At 41.5% G+C, this 14,016-nt stretch overlaps 1 protein-coding gene across 8 annotated transcripts in view; it reads left to right on the top strand.

The window, feature by feature from the left end:
* CADM1 (cell adhesion molecule 1) overlaps positions 1-14,016 on the top strand; it is a 338,141-nt gene that overhangs the window by 311,677 nt on the left and 12,448 nt on the right. For 3 of the 8 annotated variants that reach the window (XM_011926804.1, XM_011926802.1, XM_011926801.1), the window contains one exon: positions 4,816-4,869. The exons of the other annotated variants lie outside the window; for them this stretch is intronic. In XM_011926804.1, coding sequence (XP_011782194.1) covers positions 4,816-4,869 — 54 coding nt within the window. The remainder of the gene's footprint in view (positions 1-4,815; positions 4,870-14,016) is intronic. 8 annotated transcript variants of the gene reach the window in all.

Genomic DNA, 14,016 nt, shown 5'->3' with positions numbered 1-14,016 from the left:
AAGGTAATAGAACATGGTGGAAATTACAGAGCAGCATCTGAGATTTCCGAAGAGATGAGGATAGAGAACTGATTTTATTCTAGTGAATTGTAGCTGAAAACACAACTTCTTCATTACAGCAACCATTTGACTTAGATTCATTTGAGAATAATCTTGAGATGTTTGTTATGGTGATCTGGGCCTAGAAACGTTGAATGGTTTGATAACTTAGCAACTTAAATGACAAGACATTAGGTCAATCAGCTATGGCCATCTTATTTGGTCTTAAAAGTTTTCATACTGGATTTCCTTCTATATTTCCGTGTTTTTATCATAAAAAGGAAAAGAAAAAAATAACAATTTTTAAAGCTTTCCCTTTGAAGACTCATTAAAACATTTTATTCAAGCTTGTGTTGCTAGAGTATGTATGAAGTTTATACCAGTTGTTGATGTATGTTGACCATTTGTTCTTACCAATATCTGACTGGAATAAGCATGTATTGGAAGGTTAGAAGTGCATGGGCATGATTCAAAATCAAGTGGATTTTCTCCAAAAAGAAAACCAAACAACAATTAGCCACAATATGCTTTTAAGGATTTAATTGATAGTAAAGATAAACGAGTGTTAAGAATGGGATTTTTAGACTAGGCTGACACAAAGGATCTTCTCTGAATAAGGATCTTGAGCATTTGTGTTTTTGGAGCTCATCCTTAAGGCCTGGACAGGAAGAATCCTGTGTTATGTGTGCATGTTGAGCAATGCAAAAACCACTCTGCCAAATCCTGATGCCACATGGTCTGAGAAATGCATGAGTGATTTAACGCACGGATGGTGTAGTCATTATGTTATTGATGTGTGGGTGCGTGTGATGGTTTTTGTTTGTTCATATGTGGGCGCTTTTGTGTCTTGTGCCTTGTTCCTTCTGCCCTGTGTGTCCCTTCTCCCTTTCCCCACCCTCCTCCCCCACGTGAGGGGTCGGGTGACAGCATGCCCATGGTCTGGAATAGTGCTTGTGCTTTTGCGGCACTGCAGTCAGCTGGCTTCCTCTGGGTTTGAGGTCTCTCTCTCTGGCTCTCTCTCTCTCTCTCTCTCTCTCTCTCTGTGCCCCTTCTCTCCCCTCTCCATTTTATTATTTTCAAGTCTACCTGTCCTCTTGCTTTTTCACCTCTTAATGCAGTAGAGGCTGATGATCTCATGAATTTTTATATCCCCAATGAGTTTTTAAATCGTTCTTAATTCAGTATATAATTGTGGTAAGACGCAAACTGGAAACCCCTCTGAAGAATAATTTTTCATTTTCAGTTTTGGTTTCAGAATGTTTGACCTATGCTAGCTACATGCTCATACCCTACGAGCCCTGCCCTTAGGAGACTGCCCCCGTAGCTCTTCCTTTTCCCAACTCGTTTATAAATAATGCAAACCATGGTCAAATTCTAAAAGCACATGAAATTTTCTTATTATACTTTGTATTCAGTTGTGGGGAAGTTCTTAAGCCCATTTTAAAGAAACAGAGCCAGCAGTGCGCATTACTACAACCGCTATGTCCACCATCTGTGTATGTGCCTCTATGTACATCTCTCTGTATGAGCACATAACAATGGCATTCAAAGGCTGTCATTCAGTCACGGGACTCTGCAGACATTGTATGTTCTACACAAGAGCAAAGCTCAAGAGGTTTACGAATGGCTGCAGGACCTGAAGATTGTGTTTCAGCCTTGATATGCAGTTTGGAAACAATGTGCTACTGTCTAACGGCGTGAACCAAATTTCTGCTTATGGGAAGAAGGGAAAACTCTCCACAAAAGCTGACAAAGCAGGAAGAACAGGATGACTGAGTTTTTAGATTAAAACTACTGGGGGCGTCTGAACTCATGGCTGGTGGTGGAAGTAACATTTTCCATAATATGGCCAAGTGATCAGATGTATGCTGCTTAGGTAAGAGAGAGACCATCGCCTACTTTGTTTTTCATAATGGGAATGGTACTAGGGCCAGTGGGCTGTTTTTGTTTTCTGGAGGTTTTATTCGATCATTGTATTTTAAAATTTTCTGGAAAGAAATGATACCCTGAAACACTGAGCCCATAAGCATTTAAATTGTATTTGACCTTGAATTGATTTAAGTATCTCTAGAATTTCTTATTGTTTCTAATTTTTTGAGGTTTTCCTTACCCTGGTTTAAAATTGCCACATCATATCTCTTTTTGAAGCCAGCAATTACTGTTGAAAATGAAGAATCACAACTGCAAAAGCATTACCTGAGAGGGCTAAGGGTATGTTATAGCACATTGTAGCACCATAAAAAAGTGAAATACACGTTTCTGCAGAAGAGATGGCTATCATGCATATATTAAATTACCATGTTTGCATCCTTAGGACTTTATTAATTGCTCAAAAATAATCCCATATGGACAAAAAGTAAACTTTCATTTGTTTAACAAAGTTTAAAGACATATGTTGAATACATTTTAATTAGCAGTGACTAGAAAGGGGCTTTAATGGATGATATGAAAGTTTCAAGAGAATACACAAGAAGTAATTTCCCACTTATTGTTAAAGCGTGAAGTCTCCTTTTGAAGAATGTTCTCTGCTTCATAAAATACATCTTTGTCTTTTTCTTTGAGACAATGAAAAGTGTATAATTTTTAGCATGAAAGAAAAATACCTAAGCCAAATCAGTTTTAGGAGATAAATTTTACGTGTCCCCACTTGTACACCCAGTGCTTCAGTAAACTCTTCTTAATTATATTTATTCAGAAATTATCCAGCTATGGCAGAGTATTGTAGATTCATACAATATAATGGTGCTACAAGAACAAATTTAACGCCACTAGCCTAAATGGCTTACTGCTTTAGAACATAATCCAAGCAGTAGATTCCAGATAAACTGATTTATTTTAAAGTTTATGCCATTAAAAATGACAGTTTCTGCTTTAATGAGGTGTATATCAACTGTCTGTTGCTTTTAATGGAAACCTTTGCATATCAATGATATTTCATAAACATATTTATCTTTTTGTTTTTATTAATTAGCTTTCTAATGCCTTCCCCAAGGAAGTAAGCCTTCAGCAGTAAAGCTGCCTACTTGAGACATCCTTGTTTAATGGGGTTCAGTGGGCACCAAGCACGTATGTAGGACACTTTGATATTTGTTGAGCCAGGTAGAAGTGAGAGATTAGCCTTCTGAGAACTGCAAATTTATAATTAACTACAAAGAAGTACTTTATGTTGCCCATTTATAACAGTTATTTAAATAATTGTATTCATCGGTCTTTATACAATGTACAAGCCAATTAGAAATAGGGATACTATCAACCAATCAGATTTCAGAACAAATGGATAGCATCCCTACTCAGTTGCCTCTATAATTGATTGCATTGCTCACTGCTTTCCCTTTAGTTGCCTAAATCTACAGTCTGGGAATACCTGTGGGCTCAAAATATTCCCATTTTTACTCAGCACCTGCTGTTGAGTATTAGCACCCGAGGGTCATGATGGAAGTTCTTCTTCCTCAAGGGCTGATGGTGTGACAGCCTCCTTTTAAGAATCGACCTGGCTATCAGTGTTCGTTTGGCTTCTTTATAAAGCAACTTACAAAATGCAGGCTTCAGTGATCATTTGCACATGACTGTTTTGGTTCATTTGAGCCTTTAAAAATACTGATCAGTTTGACATTACTTGTTTCGAAAGCATTTGTTTTGGTTGCTTTTATGCTCTGATTGGGCCTTATTCCCAAATCATTAATTCAACAAATACTCACTGAGAAGACACTTTGTGGGGTGGCTGTAGCAGAAGGGAAGGATGCAAAAATAAACACAACTTGCTTCTTCAAAGACCTTGCAGTTTATGAAGTCCACAGACATCTTTAAAAGGAACGGATTTGACTAGAGAAGTATGAGCACACTGCTGTGCAACTTAGAGGACCTAGGCAGTCAGGCACACCGGACTTTGAGCAGAACAGCAAAGAACAAGTAAAGCCGTCTTGAATGCCTAACTTTCTGTGTTATTAAATAAACTTCATGAAAGGATCAGCTCACGAATAAAGCAAAAGGAAATGGAAACCATCTCCTATCTGAGCCTCCCATTGTTTATCTACTTCCTTCTTCACCCCTTTTAATTCAAATCAAAGCTAGCTGAGAAGTATCTCAGCTGGCCAGCATTGGAATTGATTCGGATACAGGCATTGCAAGCCCCCATTTGATTGCCTCCTGACCTAACTGCTTTTTCAGCTTTGAGGGTTTTATTTTTCAGGAATACCATTGATTTATGAAATTCTCTTTTTTAAAAAAAATCATTTTGCGAATCAGATTTTCTGATGAAGGCATAACCTGCAATCTGCAGTTAGCAGATGCTGTACCATTTTGAAATATGTGATCCAAGATCATCATAAATTGATAATGAACTGTGTGTGTCAGTATTGGCAGCGGATTTCAATTTACAGTAAAATGCAAAATAAAACGTACATACATCAGTATGTAACATCTAAATACGTTTGTATTTAAGAGATATCAGAACATCGACAGCTAAAAATCAGGCTTTATTGATTTTCTTTTTCTTTTTGCATGCTGTTATGAATGAGTGATTTTAAGCATTCACCTTCATGTTTCATGTCCTTTGAAGAGTGGAGACTGAGGAATCTTTCTGCCTCGATTGTGTTTTAATAACAAAATTACATAATTGAAGAAATGTACTTATGGATTAATACAGTCACGCTATCAAAAACATAGATAGCAAGAGATTTGGCTCATGTTTTTAAAGAAATTCATCCTCAGTTCTTAAGTGTCTTGTTTATGTCCCTCGAGGAATGAAAAGAAAAACGATTTGTTTTTACTTGTAAGGCCTTACTCAGTTGCCCAATTCCGCAGAAGAACTGGACAGTGAGGACCTCTCAGGTAAGGGCTAGTCATTAGGTAAGGCACTGCAGTGTCCAACCTGTGGGTGCTCTATCCACTTCTACAAAATGGCCATTTGGTTTGCTGAGCAATCAGTGTGGATTTTGAGACTAACAAAAAAACAAATTTTTATCAATACTGTCTTCCTCCCTGGTCACCCACCCACCTGTTGTCTCTGTAGTGGCGATATTTATATTTCAGAATGGGGACAATTTAATTAATGCAGGAGAGGACAAGTTATCTTTGGGATTGTACTAAAGCCACTCTGTTCAGTGGCTTCAAATAATGTTTATGTCCTAGATACATAATGTGTGGGGAGAAATTTTGTTGCATTACAAAGCAATTTAAGGATGTTGGATTATGTGACAAGATCTTTTTTTAAAAAAAACAAGCAACTCATTGACTGCCTGCTTCTGTAGAGGGGACTAGAATAGCCATGTTCTAGTTATCTTCAAAGTTAGGGTTGGGGAAGGGCAGGGAGGAGCGGGGAGCAATTGTTTTGTCACACGCCACTATGTAAACTAATTATCCACCTCAGACCTCTTTCACAGCACACTGAGCTCTTGCAAAAGTAGGTTTCATGCTTGATTCCAGGATTTAGGTGTTACTAATCCAGAATAAGAAGCATATCCTACAAGGGAGGGAGGGAGGGAGGAGATTTAAAGTGGTCAGAGCTAAACAATTATATGAGCCTCCATGATGTTGTAGGACTTAACTGCCAATCAGCTATAGCTTAAACCTTTCCATCCGTCACTTAGTAAGTTAGTAAGCAAGCCCCTTCTTGTTACTGCAGTGGAGAAATTAAGTCATAGGACCGTAGACACTTACTCAAGCCTATTGGAAAGAAAGATTCCTGAGGCACTTTTACTGCAGCTCCCTTTAATAGTTGGCTATTGAGGTGCAGTCCTTAACTATAAGTCTGACCCCAGTGAGAGAATAAGATAGTACTACTGAATTTTTCAAAGTGCCATAGATTTATTGCCAACTACGTGCTTCTGACAAACTTCAGGGATATCTTCACTTTGCTATTATGTAGCCTGTAGTTTGAGTTTAGCTGTTGGATTTATTTTTCTACAGACTGGAAGCTCCAGGAGGTCATGCTGGTTTTGTTCACTGCTGTACACCTGTCATGTACTAAGTACCCAATTGACACTTATTGGGTGAATGAATGAATTTCCAAATTCCAATGTATAGATAAATAAATAGATTAGAAAGACAGCTGGCCCATCAAGAGAGTGTTTCACTTTCGCCACTTCTTTGTGGTGTAGTTGGAGAAGCTGCAAAAACATTTGCCTAGTTTTCTTTTAAAATAAGGGTGGATAAGTCCTTCTCCCTGCTTAAAATGTGATGCTGGAAGTAAGCAATTTCTGCTTGCATTTCTGGTGACAGACAGCCTCAGTTCTGATTGACTGTAAAGAAAACAACTCTCTTAGACACAGTAGCCCTGGCAATTGGATCTTCTCAAAGATCCTAAGAAAGCTGTTGGGTGTGTTGGCCCTGATTCCTCTTTGGCACAATAGCCAGACAAGGATCACTCAGATATGCAAAAGTCATTTTTCTCCTCTTTAGGAAAATGTGACTGAATCAGCCGTCCACCCCTTCCACCAGCATCATCAGTTAGGAATACTCTGGGCCTCAGCACTGCGCCATGTCAGATGGGTCCCTGCTGCAGTTCTATCAATCACCCAAGTCAGGAGCAATAAACCAACAACTGTTTGTGTTCATAATAATTCGGTTAAATTAATAATTATGTTGTCCCCTCCCCCACTCCCTCCAGGAACATTGCAGTCATATATTGCTCAGGAGCCGTAAGTCATGTAGAACACTGATGAACTATCAGGCTGGGCCGGGCTGCCTTTGCATCTGGTTTGATGAACTAATCAAAAACTGATTAGCACCTTTGTTCAAAGGGGATGCTGATTAATCAATTACTATTGATTGTGAGCTTGGCTTCACTCAGCAGCCAAGAGACATCTGAAGGAAAAAAAAAACAACCAATAAAAATTGAGCAGCTGTCATAGTGTTTAAATTTATTAAAACAAAATACATTATTTTTATGAAGCTGTCTTGAAATGGGTCACTGAAGGGGAGCATATTGATTGAGAAAGGATGAACTTCTCAAATTTCTGTAGCCTAGAGACTGAATTCAATTATAATACAAGACAAACAGGTTAACACCCGTCTTAAACAGTCCATCAATAAATTAGAGTAGGTGTTGCACATTTAATGCTAAACTGTGGTAATGAATAATATCATCATCCATTCCCTGCTGGATCGGGGTAGAAATTTCATCCTTTCCATATTATGGATAAATGTTATGTACTCAGTTTCCATCCAAATAATGATGGTCTCTCTTCCTTTTGTCCACTTTGCCCCGACCTCCCCCACACACCAGTGCTACCTTCGTTAATGACAATTTCATAAGCAACATATGGTGCTCCATTCGCACCCAGCAAAGCAAGTTGCCCAGCTGATCCTCCTCTTTAATCTGCATAAAGAAATTATGCTCGTGTGTAGTTCAGTGATTTAATTATTGGCAGGCCTGGGGAGCTTATCCAGTTCTACTTTGAACCCGTTCATTTACTTTTTGGGTGTTAACTTTATTGACGATGGATCCATAAGAGTTTTGAATTGTTTTATCAATTACATCTGCTGTTTCCTGGTGACAGCTGGTGGTGATTGCCACCCATGTGGAATAGAATAGCTTTAAGCATATTTATCCTTCTATTTTATTTTAAAACTTTTTCAAAATGTCTCCAACTGCCTCTCTCCCTTCAGCAGTGGAGGGGCCTTGGCAAGGAACTGTTTAGTGGAGTGAGGTGGTAAATATACAGTGTGCCAGAAAATGGCCTTCCAGCACAGGTCAAGAAGTCCATCGGTCTTCTGCTTTGGAAGCAAAGGCACCAACAAGAAATTCCAGAGCTGTCATGATTTCTCAAAACATGTTTTCAGCTCTTGCCCTATAAAGTGATCTGGAAAACTCCTGCAACATCTCCCTCACAATCCAAAAAAAAAAAAAAAAAGCATGAGCTTCAGAGGGCAATTCTAAATGGCTTTGCTAACCCTCATCTAGGTGTTAGTAGGAATCTAGCTGAACCAACTCCAGTCCCCTAAATGGATTATACAAGAAACATGACTTCAAAATATAGCCTACATTTAGCTGGGCACGGTGACTCACACCTGTAATCCCAGCACTTTGGGAGGCTGAGGCGGGTGGATCACTTGAGGTCAGGAGTTCAGCCTGGCCAACGTGGCGAAACCCCAGCTCTACTAAAAACACAAAAATTAGCCAGGCATAGTGACATGCACCTGTAGTCCTAGCTACTTGGGGGTGGTGGACTCGGGAGAATTGCTTGAACAAGGAGGCAGAGGTTGCAGTAAGCCGAGATGAGGCCACTGCACTCCAGCCTGGGCAACAGAAAGAGACTCCATCTCAAAAACAAACAAACAACAACAAAATCTACATTTCGATAATAGGAGCACTTAAAGGTCTTTTGATTTAGATTATCAGTCCTGGGGGTGGGGATATATGGCCTTCCAGTTCCTGGGAGTGTCTTAAGTCCTGGCTAAACTTGCTTGAAATGTGTGTGAGAAACTGTCAGCAGCTGTACCATTTAGGGGGAACTCTTTCCTAACCCCCACATAAAGAGTGACCCAGATTTGGCAAACAGGCTATTTTATTCCCTTGGTAGAGTAATGACAACAATCATGATAATAAAATACTAAAAACCAGCTGGGCTATATAGATATATTTAAGTTATGGCCCATAAATCTAAAGTGTGGCATGATATGGCTTGTATCTGTATCATACTTTGTAACTTAGAAAGCTCTTTGACACGTATTACTTCCTTTGATCTTTATTCATTCAACAAAATTATTTGAGCTCCTTGTGCTGGGCTCTGGGCTGGGCACCAGGGATGCAGCAGTGAACAAGACCAACAGGAGCTGGAGCTGCCGTGGCTTCCAGGAGCCAGGGCCCCTGCTTTCCTATGGCGACACACTACTAAGGGAGACAGACTCAAAACAAGTTAATCTTGAACAGTGACAAATGCTGTGAAACAATAAAACCAGATAAAGTGGAAGTGAGGGCTGGGCTGGAAGAAGGTGGAGGCCGGTTTAGAAAAGTTCGCCAGGGAAGACCGTTGGAACAGGAAGACCCAGATAGCTGAGAATGAGACAGTTATAGAAGATTTTCATGAAAATCTCGTGAGACTGTTAAGGAAGGGCTCTTAGTCTCCATTTATAAATGAGGAAACTGGGGCCCAAATGGTTAAACGGTTTGCTTAGGAGACGGTGAGAAGTGAAGCATGGGTCTTCCTGGCTCTGGAGGAAATAGAGGAGTTTGGTTTGCAGGGGTCGCCCTTCCCCCTATGAAATCCACAGCTTGCTGTGTGCTGGGGCCTTTGGTAATCTTCTTGACCCTTTTGAATTCAGTGTGCACATCCGGGAAATGAGGGAAAAGTCAGGTTCTCTACAGCCCATCAGGCATAGAGCAATGTGCTGCCTAATCTGGGAAGAATTTTTTTCCCAGCGGCAAATCAAGCTCTCCTTAAAGAAGACCTAAATTCTGCTCTGGTACTTCAGTGCTTATTGTCCCACTGATTCCCCTAAATTATGGGATCAGTTTCCCCCGGGAGGTGACCCTAAGTGCCATGGGAAAGTGACGGCTGGAAAAGGTTAAACCACGTCGATTCCCTTTTAAAATTCAGTTTCATACAAGGCAGTAGACTGAAGAAATCACATTGGGTCCATGCCAGCTCACCCACGACTTCCCCCACGATGTGTTTGAACTGCATCCTGCTGCTGATCTTCCCCATAATCCAACATGCTCCTGTTTCCACCATGGGAAGGGAGGAGACCATGCAATGGGAACTTTTCCTCCAAAGTTAAAAAGTTGGCAGGCCACGGTGCAAAGTGCGAATTCTAGTTCTACAGGTTGGACACTGCTTTGGGGTGACTTCACCATATTCATTAATCCATCCTCCTCACACCCCCAAATGCCTGAGGTCCACTGAAGCATCTTTCTCCAGAGAGAGATTCTAGTGGGAAATGTATGTTTGGAAATACTTGACAATTGTCCTCTTTATCAGGCGTATATTCCTTTAAGGGAAACTCTGGTGTCATCCTCAGTGCCTTCCTGTTGCTTAAAGTGGAAAAGACGATCACATTTCTAAATCTGTGCTATCATGAGATGAACAGAGTGGACTCAAGCATGACTTTGGGTGTCTCTGGTGATGCTAAATGCCTTGGGAGAAATCTTGCATCCTGTTGGATCAAGTCATTTCCACTCATGGTTAAATTAACTAAATCAAGGAATTTGAGAGGGGAAAAAAAATCAACAAGAAAAAACCCAAAACACTTGTTTTCATATTTAGCTGACAATAGTATTTAATATCCTGATACTCAAACGGTACACCTGAATCGCAGCTTGAATCAGACGGCCTTCAGCTGCCAGGCCCACAGCCTTGACCTTCATAAAGGACAGCTAAGCCGTTAGTTACACAGTTTGTCAATTCTGTATAAATGAAAAGAAAGAACTTGGCGACTTCAACTCAGTAAGTGTTTATTGGGCATCTTACCATGTGTGGGTAATGCTGAGTATGCAGTACCACGCTTACCCCTAACCAACTGGTAATTATTTGCCTTGGGTCGGTGATAAGAACTGGAAAAGCTCTCCTTAGGCTCTAATACAGGAGATTTGAATTTGGCAAACACTAAGTCCCTATGATATGCCAAGCCCTGAGCCAGATAGGCACTTCCATTTTCAGGAAAACAGTGGCCTCTCTAAGTGACCCTGTGATGTAAGTAATTGTACGCAATGGCTCAGAGTGCCTGATTGACCTGCCTGAAGTCACAGAGAAAAGTAACGAATCTCAAGTTCTGTCCCAGAAATGACAGCAAGTCCAGTGCTCTTTCCAGTGGGCCATGCAGGAGATGAGCTCCTAGCTCGATCCCTGTTCAGGCCTGTTTCTGGAAAGCAATGTAGCCAGTGATAGTCTAAGAGAGCCCTGAGTCCTGATCACTGAGTCGTGACAAGGTACAGCCAAAGTCTGTGTGCAGTACTTCTAATTTAAATGAACACATACTGAGCTCTGGGTGGCACAATGAGGATGATCACTGCAGTTTTCCTTTAAGTAGCTTAACATAGCTCCTTTGAAACGTTAGTATAGATGCAGTTACATTGCTAGAATTGAATGCAGCTGACGTGTAGTATTAGATGCCTGGGATGCTATATGGGAGTCTTCATGATTTTCTTGCTTTACGTTTATTCCTTCTCGTCCACTTTCTAAGAAGACAGAAAAGAAAGGTTATGCTGCATAAAGGCTAGTGTGCTCCAATATATATTAACATCTTAATGGGAAAGCTGTGCATGTACTGTATACATTTACTACTCTCTGACAAGAGGGAATTAAATGTCAGAAGGATTTGTAGCATCTATAATTGAATTGGTGCTGAGAAAAGCAAATCTTAAAGAAGAATAACATATTAGGATTAGCAAATAATGTGGCATTTTGTCAGCGCATGCCATTCAGTTTGTTCCCCTTCAGTAATAAAGTTGTGCTTTTTAAAATGCACACTTATTTTTGCTGCCATGGACGGGAGCTACAACAGATGATGAGAATGGGTAGCTACATTTTTCAGATGGTGCCAGGTTTTCTTGAGTGTAATTTTTTTTTAAGTCAGATTATGGTTTTGCTTCAGTTTTGGGAAATCCATTACCAGGCTTTTTCTTTCTTCCTAGCAAGAAGTAACAAATGACATCATAGTCACTAAGCTCTCTCTGAGATAGACTAATCCCTACAACCCTAGGAAGCTGGAGGCAGCATTTCCATTACAAACACCGGTTCTGAGAGTTTTTAATTAAACTGACTTGCCCAGCAAGATCCCTGCCCAGGAAAGAAACTAAAACTGAGCCACGTAACAGAACTGTTGCAAAAACTCAGCAACAATTCTTTTCCTCCAGTCATCCACGGATGGGGGAAGCACAGAACGCCAAGCATCTGAACTGTTCCTAAATAGAAGTAGGAGGACTAATATCATTAGAACCTCCCCATGGCTTAAAATGTTAAAGATGAGAGCTAAGGTAGTTTATGACCTATGAAAAGAGTTAAAGTGTGCGTTTAAGCACCATGTTGCTAAATGTGCCTTACAGTCTGAGCCAGGGATGTTGGAGATGTGAGGGTGACCCAGTGCAGTGTGGCTGTCATGCCTCATGCTGCATACTTTATTGTGTATCACTGTGTCACCCTTCACTCCTCCTCAGAAAGCTTGGTGTCCTTTTGGCAAAAAGACTGACCTTGGACTCCGTGTAGCCGAGGGCTTCAGGATGGGCAGGCAGCAGTTGCAGTGAAGGTTCCGCTCAGTGAGTCCTTCTGCCAAAGTCCCTATTTGCCAGAAGCTTGTCTAGGATGTACTAGCCACTCTCCAGTTATCCATGGATCCCTGCTTTGGCAGCAGAGCCTTCTAGGCTTATCACAGATCCATGATTATGGCATTTGCATGGCGGTTTATGCTACACATCTCATGCCAGGTGGTCAAGTAGCCATAGAAACCAGGATCTCTTGCGGAGCCCTGTTGAATACAGGCAGCATGGCTGCCAGAGTGCTGCATTTAAGACGACTCTGGCAAGGAGGTTGAGGAGTGAAAGCAAGTAGAGAAAGAAAAGTCTCCTAGAAGGAGGGGGAAGGAGACTGAAGTTTCACTAGCAGTCACCTTTCTTGTCAGGCCCTAGGGAACTACTGCCTTTAGAAGTTCCCCCTTCATATTGCCCATGAGGAATGGATCGGACCAGGTCAACTGGCCCAAGGTAAAGAAATCTGAGCAGTTTGGGGCATCACTCTTGGGAGTTTCTTTGAAATTTTTCTGTCCCACAATTTCTAAGATGCTGAAGCGATCCCAGGGTTGTTGAAGCTGTGACCCAAGCAGTAGTGGCCAACTTAACATTCTGCAAGCAGCTTGTAAACTCTCACCTGGAGCCAAGTTGTTTCAGCTTTTTACCAGAAGAAAAGCTAACTCACGAATACTAAACAGCTCATGATTTATCTGTCACACTTAGAGCCATGGAAGTGACTGCAGGATGGGACAGGACAGGCAGGGAGGGTTGTACCACAACTGTGAGCTGTCAGGAACACCTCCCTGTAACTGCTGCCTGCCCACCCTGAAGCCCTCGGCTACACGGAGTCCAAGGTCAGTCTCTTTGCCAAAAGGACGCCAAGTTTTCTACCTCTGAGGAGTGAAGGGTGACAGAGTGATACACAATAACTGTTACAGGGTTCATCTGCAAGTCAGAATCATTCAAGGACTAGGCCTAATTCACCTGAGGTCACATGTGAAATGATTTGGACGAGATTCTTAACTCCAGTTGAACTGTGTTATGTAATCATGCTTGGTTCTTTGAGGCTGGAATAACCTTTATGCTGTAATCATTCACCAAGCAAAAACATGGCTTTACTTTTCAGGATGATGAGGCAGAACTTAGGCCCAGAAACACCTGTTACTGTAAGAGGAACACTTGTAGCCTCTTAGGGAACAAGAAAACATGACTTTCTAAACTGAAGTGCTGTCCATATGCCTGAGCATCAGGTGTGTTTAAAAGTGCTTTCCACTCCCACATTTGTTTTTCAATTGACAAGCTGGGGGCAGCTGTAGAATCTGCCTCTGGTTTCCTTGCCCAACCTATTCAGAAAATGAGCCGGGAATCTGAAGAGGATGTCCCCAGGAAAGCCAGCACTTCGTGGGACCTGAATGACGGGGTCTGCACCCTATAGGACCAGGATCTGTGGCTCATGGGGAAACCCATAGCTTTCCCACTTAGAAGTCGTTTATCATGGAATTGGTCAGAGTCCTTGCCTTGGGAATGGAAGGAAAGGTCAAGCAGCTGACAGACTTTGTCGGAGCAATGCTTCTCTTAGTGCTCAGTATTTCCTTCCGTTTCTGGTTTTCGTGTGACTCCAGTAGCCCAGTGTCCTCCTGGGCAGCATCTTGCAGGGCTGCTTCATGTCATGAGTGAGGCACAGCCCGCAGGTGCAGGCAGCTCACCCCGACCCTGCTGCCTCGAGCCAATCCGTAGCATTATGAACACTCACCCACCCTCCCCACACGTGGAAATAAAAGAACGGACTGAGATGACTCCAGGAACAGCTCTGC

Source organism: Colobus angolensis, unplaced genomic scaffold (assembly GCF_000951035.1).
Source record: "Colobus angolensis palliatus isolate OR3802 unplaced genomic scaffold, Cang.pa_1.0 Scaffold7, whole genome shotgun sequence".
Lineage (NCBI taxonomy): Eukaryota > Metazoa > Chordata > Mammalia > Primates > Cercopithecidae > Colobus > Colobus angolensis.
Note: the sequence above shows the minus strand (reverse complement) of the source record. Positions and strands in the feature narration are given on the sequence as shown.